The sequence below is a fragment of the Toxotes jaculatrix genome, chromosome 15, assembly GCF_017976425.1.
Source record: "Toxotes jaculatrix isolate fToxJac2 chromosome 15, fToxJac2.pri, whole genome shotgun sequence".
NCBI lineage: Eukaryota > Metazoa > Chordata > Actinopteri > Toxotidae > Toxotes > Toxotes jaculatrix.
This window is the reverse complement of record NC_054408.1, coordinates 2,125,133-2,145,468: the sequence shown is the minus strand read 5'-3', so window position 1 is coordinate 2,145,468 and position 20,336 is coordinate 2,125,133. Positions and strand designations below refer to the sequence as shown.

General features: G+C 43.0%; 1 protein-coding gene across 1 annotated transcript in view; it reads right to left on the bottom strand.

The window, feature by feature from the left end:
• The window catches only part of kcnh3 (potassium voltage-gated channel, subfamily H (eag-related), member 3), a 96,682-nt gene extending 85,179 nt beyond the window's left edge, over window positions 1-11,503 (bottom strand). The window contains exon 1 of the mRNA XM_041057078.1: window positions 11,326-11,503. Coding sequence (XP_040913012.1) covers window positions 11,326-11,401 — 76 coding nt within the window. The 5' untranslated portion in view covers window positions 11,402-11,503. The remainder of the gene's footprint in view (window positions 1-11,325) is intronic.
• Between the last annotated feature and the right edge of the window lie 8,833 nt (window positions 11,504-20,336).

The following is a 20,336-nucleotide window of genomic DNA, read 5'->3' as shown; positions in this document are numbered from 1 at the left end:
TGGGACACACTGCCACAACTGCATAATCTTATTATTCTGGCAGGCTATATTGAGAAAGGTGATAATAATGCAAACAGCTTCAGGCCACAAATGCAATGGATGAAAATAAACCACACACACACACACACACACACACACACACACACACACACACACACACACACACACACACACACACACACACACACACACACACACACACACACACTGGAGTCACACATACAGCCAATTAGTGTGACAGTGGAGAGCTGTGGAGTGGAGAGCACCGGTCAGTCACCGTTGTGTTTCTCTGGATCTGACAGGCCACAATACGAATGAGAACGAATAAAATAAATACCTGATTAGGTTAAGACTCACTCTGCACTATGGACACAAAAATACATACATTACCATATTCTGTTTGGATACAGTTACGTATTTGTACAATAAAAAAAACACCTGAATGAATCCGTGTCATCCTTTTGTAATGGTGACTGATATTACTAAGACTGCATTCGCTCCATGCGTGCTGTATGTGCGGTGGGCTGCCTGTCCGAGCTTCAACGACTCAAAGCCGAAGGATTAATGAAAGCTCGAGGGTATTTGACCAGAGCGGTGCAGTTTATTGGCCAACATCTCCATCTACAAGTTAATCCCTCTCTACACGTCTTCAGAGAAGCGGGGACATATGCAGCTGAACGGCACCTGTCTGCCGCTGCTTCAGCAAATATTCTTTCACAATTGAACATTATGGTACAAACATGAGCCACAAAACCACAGAGCGCTTCAGTCAGACATGAGGAAAATTAAACAAGAAAACAAATGAGGCTCAAAAACACAACAAACATCAACACTGATGGTTTGATTTTGTCTTTGGGATCTAATAAAGCCACGTAAATCCAATCTGTCTTGTCCAGTAACAGGTGCATCCAGTGTTTTTTCTCGCAGCACACTCTCTGACCAGCTGCCGCTCCCAGAGCCCTGCCATGGAAAACAGCATTGTTGTTTTTTATTGGAACATTGCTTAGTCACTGGCCTTTTGATATTGGAAAAGAGAGACAGGCCCGTCGCCTTCTCCAATGTCAATATTTGCTACAATTACACAAAAGGAGGAAGAGATGGCAAACGGGTGAGTAGTGGCAGGGCTAATGATGCAATATAATGGTCATCTATCAATCCAAAAACAAACAAATGGACATGAGTGTATGCTAAATTTAAAAAAAATGAGCATGAACATTTTATAGGCAGCTGTACAAAAACATGGAAACACACCTGCATTAAAAATGTGCTTTAAGACTGATGCTTCACCTCGAGAGCAGCAGTCTCTGAAAAGGCTGCTCAGTGTCTCGGCCATCTTCAGCGAGCAGGTTGGAGGTAGAGAGTGACAGTCCCCAGGCGCTCGCTGCCAAGTCCTGTTTGGGTCACTTGGCTCAGTCATAGTGTTCGTCTGACTGATTGTGTAGCTGACTGACTGAAGAGAGTCCAACTGCCCTGCACCACCTTTCACTCTCCTTCCAGCCATATGCCACTATTTTTATTTTTTTTTTAAGCGAGGCCTTTTCAACTCAGATCGATAAGGTGAGTCTGTGTCTGTTACCCTGTCCTGCACATTCCACTTAAAAAGAGCATGTCCTCAGCTGGATGAACAGCTGGCTTAACAAGACAACGAGTTTACAGCCACACTGGTGGCTCTGTATGTACTTTGCACATCTATGCTTTGAGATAAATGCTAATGCCAACATGCTAACCATCATGCAAGTTTTTGCACAAAAAGTGTAAAAACGACTGCTAGTAAGAACACAAACTAAAGCTGTAGCTAATACAGAAATGCAATGGCAACATGTTCGACTGTGGCTCGAACCATGAATCCATGTTGGCAGATTTCAGATCCAGAACCAGCGATTTAGTCGGATACAGAAGATTTGATTAATGAGGTGGGCTGTAAATGAGACATCCGTTTTCTTGCTCTAATGATGTGCACAGAAGGAAAATGACTGAGCTTCAGACTCCAATGATTTCTGTTTTTTTATAGGCCCAGAACATTGATTAGCCATTTCATCAGCACTACACCAGACGCCGTTACGGGACAGGACCACCTCTGGTCCTCATGACTTTGTGTGCTCTTCTTTGTGTCCTCGTTTATGCATCTATTTGCATCTTTGACAGAATAATATCCTATGGCTATAGGAGAGCTGTATATCCATATGTATACTGTATGTTTGCCTGCACAACCTTTTATTTTTTCCGTCCTTGGGGAAATCACGTTCATCATGCTCCATCTGGTGACTTCAGGGCGCTGTACATCCCACAGTATCCCAAGTCAGCACAGTATGTCGCTCTTATAGCTGTAACCAGACAAACTTTGAGAGGATCACATGAAGGCTAACACATGTTCACTGTTTCCACAGATAAAAGTGATGTCTGTCTCTATACGATGTCTTGGTAGGTGTCTTTATGATGCAGCTTCACACTACATAACTGCGTCACAGGATACATTAACCATACACCATGGTTTTCTCCTCATCGGGATAAAATATGAAACCTCTGATCTGTGCAGAATGGTGGCGCAGTGACTCACGCATCTTACAGTGTTTGGCATCCAGTTCAAAGCAGCCGACGGCATCGGCTCCTACGTCTGCCACTGCCACTTTCACTCAGAGGCTGGAAATTAAGTGATTACAATACAAATGGGAGCCAGGGCTAAGGCTTACATATGTATTAAGACCACATAATGGTAGGTGGACATAACCATGGGTGTAAATACACTGTTAGAACAGCCTGCTCCTCTGCAAAGACTTTTCAGATGTTGGAACCTGACTGCAGCCATTTTCTCCCACTCATCCAAAACAGTACATTAAAAGTTTAATTGTTATTGGGAAACGAGAAATAAAAAACAGAAAGTCTGTATTTCAAATAACATGCAACTTGTATTTTCTCTTTCTTTCCACTCAGCTGATGGTTTGAGAACAAAATTACAGTAATTAGAAATGTGCTGTAATAAACTGCTCGACTTAATCCAACAAAATAATATAAATGTCCACTTGTGGAAATACTGGAGGGCTTGGCTGCCTTTCAGGATAACAGCCACTGAGTGACCACTGTTGATGCAATAAGCTTTTGTTCATGCATTTATTTGTTTCATTTGCGTTTTTGGCCAAGACACTTTAGGGCTAGCACACATAATTGAGCTGGCACTGAAATTTGTAATATAAAAAAAATAGGTTTTAGGAAACACTGTGAAGACAATCTAATAGCTGCTCTACCTGCCCTTTCCATGAGGCTGTGGTAAGTCCAGGGTCTAATGAAGCCGGGGCTCGGATTCATCTGCCTCCTATTTGAACATATTACTTCAGAGCAGTCTAATGTACCCCCTGTCGCTTTGGCTTCATCACTTTCATTTACTGCTGCTTCAGTCCCAGGCACAGTCCCTCTCATTCTGTACACTCATGTCTTTTGCTTCCCTCATTTCTTACGCACATGGTGACATCCTCATTGACCACCTGGTTTAGTATCTATTTCGAGCTCCGTCTGCTCCTCGGCTTGTCTTTGCTTTCTACCTGTCTCTCTCTCTCTCTTTCTACTTCCCCTCTGTCAGTTCACCTGGCCACGGTGAATTCTCGCCCTCACTACAACTGAAAAATTGCTGCACTTATACTTTTGACATTGCTGAGGTAAAAAAGCATGGAGGAGTTAACAAAATGTCTGCTGGTCTAAAAGAAGCAACCGCACACAAAACTGAATGATTCAGCGGAGAAAAGATGACAAAATTCAACTTGACATTTTGACGTCTGTTTCCTCTGGTCCTTTTCAAGAGCCCCTTTAGTACTGACTGGTAATTTTATTTAATATCATCACTTCTCCACTTATTGATCTTTGATGGGTGCTGTCAGTTTGAAAACATGTTTACTTGATGTGATCTATTTGAGGCAGTGTGTACTGAAAGGTAAGGCAGGAGAGCTGACACGAGATAAACAGGTGAAAAAGGGAATAAAGAATTTTTACATGAATTATGAGATGATGTTGTAGATGTGAGATGAAGTTGAACCTATACATACAAAATGTACCGGCACAACATTACAAACTTGTGTTAAAAGCCACAAAACTAAACTGATGTTGTTTTCTAATTTTAGAAAAAACATAAACTTCTCTTCCTGACATTTAAACCCTGAAAGATGCCCAGTCAAGCGTTTTGGTATTTTAATTAATGATCATTTAACTTTTAAGCCTCACAGTGAAAATTTAACTTTTTTTCTATGTTACCAGAAGAAACTGGTTGAGATTACCTTCCTTCTCCTTCCCCTGCTTGACGCCTCTGCTCAGTGCTTGCATGCCAGAGTTCGGTGGCCTTCTTTGGCCTTATGAAGACTCACTAATTGGTACATATTTATTTATAAATCCATCAATCCATCTGCTCCCCTCTTACTTTTGCGGGTACATTTCACTCAAAACCAGTAATTATTATTTGTTGCCCTTAAGGCTCGCACTGAAGGCTCGCAAACAGTCTTTTATGTTCTCTGCCCCTCAGACCTGAAGCCATTTACAGACTGAATTTTCTGTTGAAGTTTGTAATTGCTTTCATCCTTAGTTACATCTACTCTTGTCTGTTTCTGTGAGTTTTATTTGAAAATACCTGCTGTGTGTCAGTTGGAACACCGTACTGCTGCTATCTTTGCCAGAGCTCCCTTGAATAAAAGATCTTGTAATCTCAATTTTAATAAATCATTAAAACTTCATTCAATAATCAGGACTCTATATGAAAACTCAGCCTCTCCTCCGGTGTGACAGTCGTGCGCTTTGTACGCCCTCCAGCCAACCCAACCTCCTCCTGGAGGAATAAAATAAAATAAATAAATACCTAATCTAGCTAGCGATAACACTTCCTATAAAACATATTTGCTGTAGCAGTTTAGTTGTATGTAAACTTGATTTCTAGGAAACAGGGTTGCATGACTTCACCTGCAGCCTCAGTCACAAGCAGGTGGGTGATGAAAGCATCCATCCTGATTATTTTAAACAGACAGCCACTGTAAATAATATATGACTGTTTGGGTAGCTATTGATTGCAACTCACCCACTGCCTTCAGAAATGCAATCTACTGCAGCCAGACAGGCTGCGTGTGAGTGCGTGGGCTTGTTTTACTATATTCTTGGGTTCCTAAAACCGGGGGCCCGCTGTACTTACGGGGTCCGACAGCTTTGTTTGGACCAAAATGCTGGACCACACAAATTTAAATGGATGTTTGAGGGTTAAGATTTGGTTTTAGGGTTGAGGGTAGAATCAGGTTTAGGTTGGGCATTTTGATGGGATGGTCAAGGTTAGATGCTAGGGAAAGAATTTTTCAGTGATGGGTCCCTGCAAAGAGATGTGTACAAGGCTGTGTGTGAGTGTATGAGAGACAGAGAGGGATAGAGAGAGAGTAGACGTGTATTTTAGCATGTGCATGTGTTTCTAAGCAAACAAAAACAACCCCTGTGGGTCTTCTGATTGCAGTTCCGGGAGCTTTTCACTGTCTGAATAGTGGAAATTATCCATCTGTTAAAGCACTAATTCAGTAAGTGAGCAAGCAGAGTTCTCTCATCACTGATTATCAACTTCATAATATGACTGTGGGCACAGAGTAAGTGCAAAAAGGACACTGTTAAATTCAGATATAATGAAGTGAGCTCTCAGCAAAGCCGAGCTCACTTCACCGAGAGCTCTCTTGATTATAAATGTGCTGAACACTGTGCCTAATTGATGGTTTTATTTCTTTTTTTTTTTTTTTAATTCTACATTCCAATCACAGACCATATAACTAATAGACCAGGCCTCATATAACCTCATGAGATATATTATAGAGGTAGCACAGTGTGGCATGCAGGTCTCAGGTGGATTCCTGCAGGTGGGAATGTGTGTCACAGAGTGTATTATATTAGTAAACCAGCAGCAGAAAAGAGGGCAGCCATGTTAGAGGTTACTGTCTGCAGAGAAGAGAGCAAAAAAACAAAGACAACAACAACAACATTATTTCTGGTTCAGGAAATATGGCGGTCTTAGTTAAATGTAAATAAACAGGTTGTGCCTGAAGCCAGTGTGAACTTTTTCTGTGTTAAACCAGTCCAGGATCTTTCCCTGACCTGAACCAGGTGCTGTGAGAGTCTGAACTTCATCATCAGATTATTTTACCTGTACACACTTGGCTTCACATGTGAAAACCCACATACAGGTTATAGTTTTAATATAAAAACAGGACTGAGGTTAGAAATTTAAAAATAATTTTTGTTTCATACTTGACGTGTGATGTTCAAAGAGCGATTTGAATAAAATCTAATGTGTTTCCTCTTGAACCCTAATCTGTCCATCCTTCTCCTTTCGTTTTCATCTCCACTCATCTTCCTATTTTGCTCTTGATCACATCTGCCATTACCACACCACACCTCTCCTTTACTTCCTGTAGCCTCCTCCATCCATTACCCGCCCATCCATTTTTATTCCTCTCTTCCTTTCATCCATTCCTCCCCCATCTCTCTTTCTGCCACTCTGTCTCACTCTCCCTCTTTTGCCCTGTGGTGATAACAAGAGGTTGAGCTACAGTACAAACACAAGCACACTACATTAGGAAATGAAATGAGCTGTAGAACTTCACTCTTTGAATAATCCTTTATGTCTCTTGAATGCTGATGGAGACTCACATCAAATAATTCAGAGAACAAAAGAAAAACATTTCAAGCGTTTCCTATTTTTAAAGTGCTCTGATTTATTCTGTTTGAAGGAAATGTTAAAATCATTATATTATATAGAACTATATTTACACAAGTGGCCACTGACAATAATCATTTGTCTCATTCACATTCCCCGTGCTCACCTCAGCTGTTTTCCACTCACTCATACAGCAATCCACCTCCTCACCATCCCCACCTCACCCCACAGGGCGATCCGAGTTTCATCTTCCAGCCCCACCACCTTCTAGACCCCAGGAGATTCTTCCCATCATCACTGACCTACGCACGTCAAACACGCACACACCAACGGGATCAAATCCCCGAAGTCCTTACAGATATTCATGGTTCTCAGAGGATAAATCCCAATCTGATTCCCCGACTATTCCTCTCACGCTACATGCACCAATCACTTTTATTTGTGTCATCATGGCTGACACCAGATAAGCTTAATAACCTCAGCATCAACACAGGTGCACAGCTGTAGTCTAGCTGTAGTAACACCTAAGATGGTGATCACAGTAAAAATGACATCAGCCAAACATCAGCCAAACATCAGGTGTCATCAGCAGGTGAAAAACTGTCGTTGTGATCATGCTCCTGTGTTACCGTTTACTTCAAAGCACCAGTTTACCTGAAAACACCTTCACAGAGCTGCTTTACGGATGTATACCTCTTATCTGGGGTAAAATGTAACGGGCGTAGCTTCCTAATACCATAAAGTGACAGAGCCAAGCCTCGCAGTTATTAGGCATATCATTATATCTGTTCCTGCCTGACAAGGAGCCAGGAGGGGGTTTAAGCACAAAGCGCCACAGGGGAAACATACACCTGAGACACAACAATGCTTCACCGCTAATCTGTGCTGTCAAACATACACACAGGCACAGACGCACACAGATACACAAACACAGGACACGGTCTTCCTCCCTGCAGCCCAGAGCCCTGTACACTCATTTTCTCACTTACACATTCGCACACATGCACAAAATGATGTGAATAACAAGGGGAGAGGGTGGGAGGCAACTAATGAAAGACTGGAGGAGGAAGCAGCAGTGAGGGATGAAGGGTGGAGAAGAGAGGGATGTTAGATAATTTGACAGTTATCTCAGCTGTTAGAGGGAGACAGAGAGTAATATACCTTACTTCTCTGTGACCAGAGCAAATGGGCTTTGTGACAAAGTGAGTATTATGTGTGATAAGAGTAAGAGGATGGATGAAACATCTTTGAAAGGAAAAAGAAAATTACTCCAATTTCTTTATTTGTAAGATGAAGAGCTTTTTTGCTTTGTTATGAAACTAAGACCACCATCAGTCCAGGCAACACCACTATGGATTTACTATTAATTCATTTACTGCAGCAAAAGGGTTCTTTAATAAATTCCTGACATTTGTGATAAAACAGCAACATGAGGAATTCATAAAAACATCGGTTTCCCAGCAAATGTGACTTGATTTTCTTTTGAAAACGGCTCAGGGGTCACAGATTACCTGAGTTCATGGAAAATCTTAGACTGCATTTGAATTTTGGACAAAAATGAAAAGTAAAAATGTAAGTTTGGTCATTTGCTTTCAAAAACACATCTCAAACTCTCTGGAAAAAAAAAACAATCCCAAAAGGTAACACCTTCAACACTGACAGTACAGAAATGATATTTATCTTCACAGCAGGAATCTTTTTGTTGGCCCCATTTTCATACAGGTAAAATCTTAATTTGGATTCAAAATGAAGCCTGAGGGAAGGAAAGGCTGCGAGCAGGCTGGTGGCAGCTTATGGAGAGTGCTGGTCCACACACATCCACGTGATGAGCACGGCTCAGGCCCTAACCTGATTAGGACCAAGCCAAGACCCACTCAATTAATAGGACCAATTGACTCGTGTAGTCCCACACAGCTGCTGCCTTTTCTTCAGAGCACAAGAGGAAATGAACAGTGATTGAACTGTGCACGAGGTTTACGGTGAGTCTTCAGAGGAGTCTGTCTTTACGTGCTCTCTGCAATTTTTTATATTGACAAATTGAAATATAAAAAAATGACTTTAATGAGAACTGTGCGAATCCACTGATTACAGAACGAAGGCAAATAAACACAGACTCACAGGATGTTTAGTCATTTGACAAATCTATTTACAAGGTGCACAAGCGTATATGCGTATGTGTGTGTGTATGTGTGTGTGTGTGTTTTTCTCATGCTGTTCTGAAAGGTGTTGGCGACAACAGTCGTCATGAGAAGTTTGACATCTGATGTGGGTTTTATTCAAGATGCTGAACAGAATAAATAGTGTGTATTTATAGTTGTTCTAATGTTTCAGGTGGGAAAGTACAGTGTAGATATATTAGCAAGATCTCCATCAGGCAATCAAAGACCTTGCTGGAGCTTGTAAGAACCTGGATTAGATTTTCACTCTTTCCACCTCCTCTACTTAGGTGACATGTTTGAGTGAGAACAATTACAGAAAGTGTTGTTAGAGCCCAGTGGACATGAGTCACACACACACACAGCTGTGAGTGTGTGTGTATGAAACCTGAGGGCCTGAGACGTTTCAAAGAGCGACGCCAACACTGCCAGTTTCCACATTCAGTCGACCGAGACGCGTAAAACAATGGAGCAGCTGCACAAAAGCAGCTAATAGTTTTCAACAAGAGAAAACGAAGCGCTTTCAGGTACGGTGCTGGCAGAGACGAGTGGCTTTTTAAAGTAATCATGATTGCCATTTGATTCACAATACAACAAAAAGCCTTTTCCCAGAAACACACGCGCGCACACGGCAGGATTCACTGAGACACAAAGCGTCCATCACATTCACAGACAGACACACAACTGACCTTCTCCTCCACTCTCGCTGAAGTGTCTGATTAAATGAGGAACTAATGTCACACCATTTAAAAACACATAGTAGCATGTTTGTCGCAGCTAGCCCCGTAATGGATTTATATTTAGACATCCAAATTTCCCCCTCCTCCCACCAGGGCAGCTACACACACTCTCCCATCCCACCATACTGCACACACTCTCACTCTCCCCACCCCCACAGCCTCTCATTTCAACCCCCCCCCCCCCCCCCCCCCCCCCCATCCTCCTCCTTTTCTGACAAGCAGAAAGGCCACCGTGAATTCTTGACATCCATGCGAGTTAATTACAATGACTGCACATGTACTGCCGGAGACATGTAATTATCAGCACCTCAGCAAATGGAAGGCCTGTGTTTTAGCCGCTCAAAGAAAAATAGCATCGGTTGGACCACTGCTTTACATGATGAGGGCTAATCTACAGAACATGAAGAGGAACAGGCTCCTTTCCGTTCTACTGTTTGATTTGTGTGTCAGCATATGTGAAGGCTGTGTGTGACAGTGTTTGAGACGTGAAGTATTTGTAGACTCTGTCATCTGACACATAACAGCAGAAAGATGAGTGTGAAGATAAAGATAAAGGACGATACAGCACAGAGAAGCCATGACTTTTCTCTCCTCCTCCTCACAGCAGACACCATGAAGCCTTAGTAAGAGACAAAACTAACCACTCACTTTGCCTTTCAAAGTTGGAGCATTCAAATATTCTGTGGACAAATCCACGAGGCACAATTGCAACCGTGTTTTGTCAGTGCAGAGACGAGTGGAGAGGACTCGGAAAAACCTTGAGTGAGATCAGGATCTGCCTCTGAGCGACTCGCTCGCTGCATGGTCGAATAATCTTTTCTCTCATGCTGTCACACATAACTGGTTTAGGGGAGACACTGGCTCACCCCACTCGCAGACTCACACAAACTCCAACCGCCCTGAATGATCAACGCAGAAGGAGAGACAAACAGCCCAAACGCAATATAAGCATCTCTCACCCGCCCACCTACCCAGCATGGGCCCAAACACACACGGGCTGCTCATCGCATCTGTTCACAAGACACCCTCGCCAAAGGGAAAAAAAAAGTCTGTACATCCTATCTCCCTCTCTCCAGCATCATTTTTTTCAGCTGCCGTTGCTTAAATAGGCTGAGGGTTACGATAGAGAGCGGAATAAAACCAGGTTTGTGTCAGCGCATTGGGAGTGAAGTGTGAAAGCTCTGAGTGGGCCTCAAACTGTGAACTGAAGCCCTTCTGGTGGCTGGCTGACTTAGACAACACACAGTGGAGCCTGGGCCTGTGCACACAATGGACATGGAGTCATAAACTACAAGGATGGGATCTATCACAGCTAGCCAAGAAAGAAAATCTCTTAACACATGCAAATGCATAGAAAACACTGTGGCAGTCATCACAACACTGCAGACTGTAAATGCACATGTCGGCTTCAAGTGAAACTTACAGGCCAAACACTGATCCCATCATGTGTGAATCATCTTCTACAAAAACATGGTCTTTCTACAGAGAAGGTCACTTTACTGAAGAGAACAGTTTTTTAATTAATCTGAGCGAAAAAGATGAAAATCTAAAAACTCCTAAAGTTTCATCCACGAGAAAATGAGTCAAACATTTCTAATTTTATACACGGTCATTCAGGCGTAGTGCGCATGTGTATTCCATACAGTGAGTTTTCTTATTTTATCATGTGGCGATGTTTTGAGAGAGAAAACAGTTTACATGAGGCGGGCTTTAGTTCGGCTGCGTGGAGCGGGTGGAAGGGATCATCACAGAGCTCTTGTTTGTTACTCACGGGTGCCATCGAAGCGGGTAGCGATAGTGTCCAGGAAGGTGTTTTGTGGGGCCAGCAGCCCTCTCATCACCGGCATCCTGCTCCGGGTCGACTGGGTCCTCCTGCCTCGGCGCCCTGGGGCAGCGCTTGACTCCTGCTCAGACCCGAAACTAGGCAGGAATCGAGAGGTGCCCGGTGCGCATCCCAGCCCCTGGAGAAGCGCACCGATCCGAGATACGCGCGGTGGCTCCACCTTGGCACCGCGGGGGTTGTGACCATAATCAACTCAGCAGAGAGCGAGCATTAACCGTGGGATGCACCTGTGCACCTTCCAACGGGGGAAAAAAAAAATAAAACGGCGATGTGCGTTCGCGAAAAGCAAGTGCGCTGGAGAGAGATGAGGATGGATGGGTGGACTGCAAGTTTTTGGTGCTGATGGTGCGTGGAGTGAATCTTATTATAGTGGCAAGCTCCTCCTCATCTCTCCCTCTCCCTCTCTCTCTCTCTCACTCCCTCTCTCCCGTTGCGCGGTTATCTTGCCACAACCGAGAGCAGATGCAGAGTCACATGACGCCTTTCAGGTCTTGCCAAGCTGTGGTCCGGTTTCAAAGTGGAGGTGGGAGAGAACAAAGAGATGCTGTTATGGAAGCCAGCGGCCTTTCTCCTGATCGGATCTAGAAGGCACTGTGTGGAGATACAGTAGACCCAGCACCCGCAGCCGGGGCCGAGAGGGTCTTCAGTCCCAGTCTGCACGGAGCAAGACCAGCGTTTTTCTTTTTTATTTACTGCTTATATCCTGGGTGGAACAGAAAATTCCATCTTTCTGCACGTTTGTGTCCTTAATTCAGTTTCTGAGAGTTCTAAAAAAAACTAAAAAAAATAAATAAATATAACTTTCAGTCTGTTTTTTGATTGAATAATAGCACCATGATATATATGCAGCCGCTGTGATCGACCCTCTGCCTGCTCTCCTGTCCTCTCCTCAGGACCACATGCCTCCGTTCAGTTAGAGAAATGAAAAAGCCGCTCAGTCCTCATTACACAGTGAAACTCTGCCACCTCCCGGTTATACAACGTCATTACTGTAATATATGAAGCGGACGAAGTCATGTTTTGTCAGTCTACCGCTGTATATTATTCTTTAGTCTCCAGCACAACACAACAAAGCTACAGTGACACCTATGGACCAAACTGAGTATTGCACTTCTGGCGATTTATTGCCTCCAACCATGTTTAACAAACAGGTACTATAAAACATACTATAGTCCTGATTAGACTTCATTAACCAACCAAAACGCCGTCTGATATTACTGATCAGATTCACTTATAAGTCTGCACAGTTTCTTGCACATCAGAAGAACAAGTGACCTTAACAAGATGAATCTCAATTTAAACAAAACATATCCGTATGTTAACGTCATGACTGAACTGTAAAAAATCACACTCGGTACACAACAGCTCAGTGTGTAACACTTACCAAACCTGTGTTTTGTTTTTTTTCACAATTCTTTACTCAAACCTTGAACTAAGCGCATAACAGTCTTTAAGTTAGCCTGTTCTGGTTAGACCAGATAACGTTGTGGCACTCTTACAGGCCTTCCACAGCGTGTTGTTGTCACAGGGCTGTTTGTACACACAGTATCATCAGTCACCATTTCTGGACTCTGTGGTACAGTGGAACAGTCTCGAGTGGGACTGGGTGGATCAGCACTTGGCAAAGTGTCTTGTACCACCTGACATGGGTACTCTGATGGAGTGTCATCAGGTGTCCCTGGGAGAGAAGTCTCTTTAGTTTTGAGCAAGTGTCTGCGATTCCTCCTGTACACTTGTCCACCTGGAGTTTTGACTATGTAGGATCTTGGCAGGTTGTGTTTCTTTATCACAGTGGCTGGTTCCCACTTGCCGCCTTGTCTAATCCTCACATTTTCACCATCTCGGAGATCAGACAGTGTCCCGGTTCCTTGGTCAAAGTATTCTTTCTGTCTTTGCTGTCTACTCACCTGGTCACTCCTGGCATTTTTATAGAGAGCCAGCTGCAACAACGTCTTTGTCACCGGTAATATTGATTTGAGCCTTCTCCCCATGAGCATTTGTGCAGGCAAGAGGCCAACCCCACTCAGTGGTGTATTCCGGTATTCCAGCAGGGCTAAGTATGGGTCACCGGCACTGTCCTGTGCTTTCCTCAGGAGGTTCTTGACCGTCTGGCCAGCCCTCTCAACTTGCCCATTTGACTGCGGGAAATTCGGACTGGAGGCAGTGTGTTTGAAACCCCACTCAGTGCTGAAGTCCACCATCTCCTGGCTCACCAGCTGTCTGCCATTGTCTGAGAATAACTCATCTGGCACACCATGCCTTGCAAATATAGACTTGAGTCCAATGATGATATGTTTGCTTGAGGTTCCACTCAGCTTGACAAGCTCTGGAAACTTAATCCACACACAGCAAAAACTCTGCATCACTGTGAAACAAGTGAAACAAATCCACACCTGTCTTTGCCCATGCTCTCTCAGGCACTGGATGTGACATAAGTGGCTCTTTGGGATTGTTGTTTTTGTGTGTGTTACATACAGCACAATGAGCCACAACTCCCTCTATCTGTTTGGCCATGCCCGGCCAGTACAGTGCATCACAGGCTCGCTCCTTACACTTACCCATGTGTGACTCCTGGATTTTTTTGAGCATTTCACTTCTCAGTGTGTGTGTGGTGCTACTAACCTTGAGTTCTTGAATATGAGTCCATCAACATAAGACAGTTCTTCTCTAAATGTCCAGTACTGTTGATTTTGTCTGGAAGTTGTCTCTGTTTATCTGGCCAACCTCTCTGAATGGCTTCTGCAACCAATCCCAACACAGCATCTTCATCCGTTGCTTTTCTAAACTCCTGCAATTTTTCCTCTGATACTGGGAGTTGGGGGTTGACAAAGTTGACTTCCAGTTCTTCATCAAGGAGTTTTTCTTTGTGTTCTTTCAGATATGCTCTGCTTAGAGCCTCAGCGAGATGCATCTCCTTGCCTGGTTTGTATTTGTCCTCCATGAGCATTCTTTGCCGTCTGGCTGGGGCGCTGAGGAGTGATTTTTTGAATATCACTTCCAGTGGCTTATGATCACTTTCTACATGGACATGTCTTCCATATAGGTATTGGTGGAACTTCTCACAACCAAACACTATAGCAAGCAGTTCTTCCTCGATTTGGGCATAACGTTTTTGACAGTCAGTTACTGCCCTGGAGCTGTATGCTACTGGCTGTCCCTCCTGAAGTAGCACCGCTCCTAGGCCCTCAGAGCTTGGATCAACCGATAATGTAACTGGCTTGTTGACATCATAGTACTTCAGTACTGGTGCTTGGCTGACGAGAGCTTTTAGTTTGTCAAAACTCTGTTGTTGCTCTGTCCCCCAACGCCACGGCATGTTTCCTTCCAACTTCCTCAGAGGGGCGCTGATGTCCGAGAGGTTAGGGATAAATTTGGAGAGGTACTGTAGTAACCCGGCGAACCTCTGGAGCATGGCTTTATCCTCTGGTGCAGGCATGTCTTGAATGGCTCTGACCTTTTCGGGATCAGGCTTGAGTCCCTGCTCACTGAGCACATGTCCAGTGTAAGTGATTTCGGTCATTCTTATCTTACACTTACTTTTGTTCAGTTTCAGATTAATGCTTCGAATGCGTTCTAGCAGCAGTTGCCTCAAACAACAGTCATGCTGCTCTATGCTCTCTCCCCAAACTAGGATGTCATCTATTACACTGACTACACCCTCTAGCCCTTCTAGGTGTCTTGCTATGCACCTGTGGAACACTTCAGGTGCTGAGGATATACCAAATGGAAGTCTTTTAAATCGATATCTACCAAACGGTGTGTTGAACGTACACAGGTGAGAGCTTTCTTCGTCTAGCTGGATTTGCCAAAATCCGTGGTTTGCATCCAAAACTGAAAAGAATTTAGCATTTGGCATTTCAGCAACCACTTCTTCAATTGTGCACAGTGGATGATGTTCTCTCTTGATGGCAGTATTCAGGTCTTGTGGGTCAATGCAGATCCAAGCTTAGGTTTTGATACAGTCACCATACTATTTACCCAATCCGTAGGTTCTGTTTGTTTGGTTATCACACCTAAGCTTTCCATTCTTTTCAGCTCGGCTTCAATTTTGTCTTTCAGGGCGACAGGCACTTTCCTGGGTGCATGAACAACTGGAGTGACATCTGGATCTGTCTTAATGTGGTATACACCCGGTATGCAGCCTAATCCAGTGAATAGATCCTCATATTCACCAAGAATGTCACTCTCTGTTTTAAGCACATGCAGTCTTTTGACAAGACCCATTTCCTCACATGACTCTCCTCCCAGAATTGCAGGTGCCTTGTTCTTAATGACTTCAGACTCCACATCATAGTTTTTATCTTTGTACTGACATGTCAACATGATTTTTCCTTTAGCTTGAATTTGTTGGCCTGCATAAGCAACAAGCTTGGAGTGAGATCTGCTCACCTTCTTGTCCACTCTCAGCTTTCTGAGGTCACCTACGGAAATGACGTTACAATCAGCTCCCGTATCCAGTCTGACTTTCAGAACTGTCTTGTTGACAATCAGATTTTCATGCCATTTTTCTTTCTTTGCATCCACAGCATTAATCTGCAAGACTGGATGGTCATGTTTTTCTGCTTGAACCGAGCCAATGAAGAATTCCTGATCATCTGCCTCTGCCTTGTTTATCTGTTGCACTTTATGGTTACCTGGTTGTCTTCGTGAATTGCACATTTTTGCATAATGATTTTTCCTGTGGCAGGCTTTGCACACTTGTCCGTAGGCAGGGCACTTCCTTGGCTCATGCCTGTAGCCACCTCTGGTGCAGTTTCCTTGATTTCTCATCTTTATACTCTGTGATGTGGCACCATGATCTTTCATTTTATCATGCTGTTTTTGCTTGGTGACCTTATGAACCTCCTCATGTAGACTTTTCAGCTGACTCCGACTTAACTCACTGGCTCTACAAATGTCTATTGCTTTGTGTAGCGTGAGGTCAGGTTCTCTCAGTAGTCGTCCTCTAACTTGATAATTCATGATTCCACACACGATTCTGTCCCAGATCAGTGAGTCGGTAAGGTGCTCAAACTCACAATCTCTCGCTTTATTCTTTGAATCAGTCACACATGCATCAACAGTTTCCGACTTTCCTTGCACTCGTGTGAAGAACAGGTGTCTCAAATACGTCACATTTTTCCTTGGCTCACAATGTCACCTGAACAGCTCTTTCAACACATGGTAGTCATCTACGTCCTGATCGAAGTTAAACGTGTTGAACACCTTAATTGCTTCGTCACCAGCCACAAGCAGGAACGTGGCTCTTTTCACTGCGTCGGACTTTTCATCGATTCCGCCAGCGACAAGGAAAAGTTCAAACCTCTGGATCCAGACCCTCCAATTTTCCGCTAGATTTCCTTCTAGACTTAGTGAGGTCTGGGGTTTCACCTGCTCCATTTTCTTCCTCTTTTCTCAAGTTTCTCTTCTGACACCGTGTAATATATGAAGTGGGCGAAGTCATGTTTTGTCAGTCTACCGCTGTATATTTATTATTCTTTAGTCTCCAGCACAACACAACAACAACACAACAAAGCCACAGCAACACCCATGGACCAAACCGAGCACCGCACCTCTGGTACTCAATACACTACAATTATAAACCATGAAAACGTACATATACGTATAATGTGTATAAACGGATAACATTTTAAAGTTCTTAATCGTTTCAGATTAAACATGTTAAGCGTAAGGCTGCATCAGAAACCTGAAATAAAAGTAAGAGCACTAGAGATATTCAATAAGCTTTATCTAAAAATGGAAGAAACATTGCAGTGTCTCACCTGGGGCTGCAGTGCCGAGCTAAAAAGATCATGTTTCATTTCTGCAATGGGCTCATGACAAACAGCCGATCTGGAGTACCATGTTAGAGCTGACAGGTGAACTGTATATAAGATGTAAACAGAAAATATGACAAGCTGACAACCTGTGCATGTAGGACCAGAGTCACTCTACCAGTCCCAGCCAAGCAACTCCTCCTTCAGAACTGTTTAAGTCACTATCAGATAACTGAGACATGGCACTCAATACTTTGCATGGTTTAGCGTTTGCTGTAGTGGTTTCCCTGAAGTCAGCAGAGCTGAGGAAGTCTTGCATGCTGTCAGGTCTGAGATTTGGCATTAATTCTGTGCAAACCTTCCCAACCCTGCTCCGTGACATCTGTTTGTATAGCTTGAATCAATTTTATGGTTCTAACAAAACTTTCTAAGATTAGTTGAGTGTAAAATCAGCAAAAGTCTAATCTTACTGAAGCTGACAGAGTGAATACATTACAAGTATGAAGGCTTTTAATTTTACGGTGTCAAATCTAGTTGAGGTCCAGTTAAAACTGTGCGCACAGAGTTCACACAGAATGCAGTGGGTGGAGGCTGGTACCCTGATGATCAGAATGAACTGCCATTTTTTTTATTGCTCACAGTATCATATGAATTTAAATATGCTTCACTAGATAATTGTGCAAAACAGATTCAGTGTTCATAAAAAATGTGGGAAGTGAAAGAATGGATTAAGAACAGAAGCATAAGGTATGGGCATGTATACAAAACAAGTCAACTCTATGAGCTGGTAGTAATTTGATGTTCATACCTATGACTGTGGCATCATCCTTTAAAATGACATAAACTGAGACCTGTAGTCCTGGTTATACTTTGCCAAATATTTTTAGATTTGAAGTAGCCTATTGTTTCTCCAAAAGCAACATGACAATTCAGCAAGTGATTTATGTTCACATAAAAAAAAAAAAACACCAAAGCACATATAAAGAAACATGGCTTATGCTTGCAAACCTCTTGTCCATCTAACAGTAAAACTTAGAGAGGATGTATCATAAAGGCTTTTACCTGATCAAATTCGATATCAGATGCCAAATATAAGAAACTGCACAAGACTTACTAACAGATTATAAACAAACGTTTCTGTTCACACATCAAAATCAAACGCATGTATCAAACAGATGTCCGTCTTATCTGTCCCATACAGAAATAACCTACAGTGTAGCTCACTGAGGTACCTGTCAGAGATTATTACTCTCAGCAAGACTTCAAACCAAAGCAAGTTTGAAACGATTCCCACAAACAAACACAAGAACAAACACAAGAATAAGACCTTTGCACAGGCTACACACAAACAAACTGGGGAATTCCACATCAATTCATGTCTCTGCAGCAGGACAAACGACATGAGGCCTCAAACAACCACGTTTCAGGAAAACTATTAAAAGCAAGACGACAACAATCAACTGCAGGCGAAGAGAAGGCGGGAGGGACTCACCTGTGCTGAAGGCCGCAGTTTTTCCGTGGTGACAGAAAGTTCAACAAACACGCCACAAAACTCCCACTTGGCCTACAGGTCCATCCACAGGTTCTCCCTTTCTCCATCCACAGGTTCTCCCTTTCTCCATCCACAGGTTCTCCATCCACATGTTCTCCATCCACAGGTTCTCCATTTCTCCATCCACAGGTTCTCCATCCACCGGTTCTCATTTTCTTTCATTGAGTAGCTGTTTTTCCACCAACACTCCAGAAAACCACTCCATATTTCTGCCAGCTACACGTTTTATAAAACACAGTGGCTGATTTTATTAGTAGCTCTGGAAAACGTGTTAACTCTCCCGGTTTCATTTGAATTACGTTGATTACTTTCTGAATAAACCGTGCTTTGACTTCCCCCAAAATGTTTGGGTTCTCCATTGAGGCCTGGCGTTCGCTTTCGCAGGTGCGCGCTTTACCTAATCACGGTACGTCCTCACCTGGCCGCCCTCTGACGTATTTCCCTCTGCAGCGGCGCAATGTCGTCTCCGATCACGTGGGTGGTGCGTTAACCACACACAGCATTTCTGGGTGGCGCTGTTTCCCCTGGATGAATAATAACTCAATTATCTGTCTATTTATTTATTTATGGCAAAATTATGTGAAATCACATATTACATGTAATCTTATCCAAAACTGAAGGCATTTTTAAGGTAATCCAAAAATAGTTGGCGTGGAGTAAATTTGCCCTTATGTTTATGTTTATATTGCCCTTAGGTTTATATTTATATTTTTCACTCTTACATCTTACATCTTGCTCCTGAAGGCTTAAACTGGGACCTGAGTACTAATAACATGTAAATGTACTGGTATGACAATGAAAGTTCCTTGATCCTTGACTAATCTTGTCTTATGGGTGTGGAACTGAAATTTAATGGAATCATCTAATCGAGAGTTTCCAGTATTAGTTTCTAAAAAGAAGCTCAATGATTCCTGAAGTTCTATCAGCTTTGAAACCTGGTCAACATAAAGAAACCTCTGACCAGAAGGGGGCAGTATAGGGGCATTTTAAAAATATCTGGACCAGATTTTTTGTCGTAGTTACAAATGACTCCAGCTCCACCAGCTGCAGTAGCAAACTGCTCCTTGCACATTAATGTAGAAATATAAAAGGGGTCAGTCTTCTGCACAAAGTTTTTTTTTTCTTTAGATGCTTTAGATATATTTTGTTGAAATCATTTTACATTGCAGTGTTGCTGACCAGTATTTGGTTTCTATTTCAAAGTGGTTCAGTCTTGCTGAGAATACTTACTTTGTTATTTGTAAATACTTTGTGTCTTTTTTTATGTTATTTTTATCCTTATTTTTATCGTAATTTATTTTTCTGTACCTTATTGTGGTTTTTCCTTCTCTACTGTTCCTTCTCTACCTCTACTGTGATCTTCTGAGCTGGTGCAACGTTATCTCGTTCCTAATACGTACCTGAACATAGAAGGAATGACAATAAAGTTCTCTGAATCTGAATCTTCACTTGAGTTCATTATGATCCCACCGGTCATTGTGGATAGTGTTAAAACCTCCATGTTGAAAGCCTCTGGTGGGGGATGGCGTTTCAGCAGAGGACAATGTTGACCCTAGAGCCCCCTAACTGGTTGATCTGGTCATGCCTCAGAGAGATCTTCAAGGACCATTAGTGGTAACCAGTAATAACCA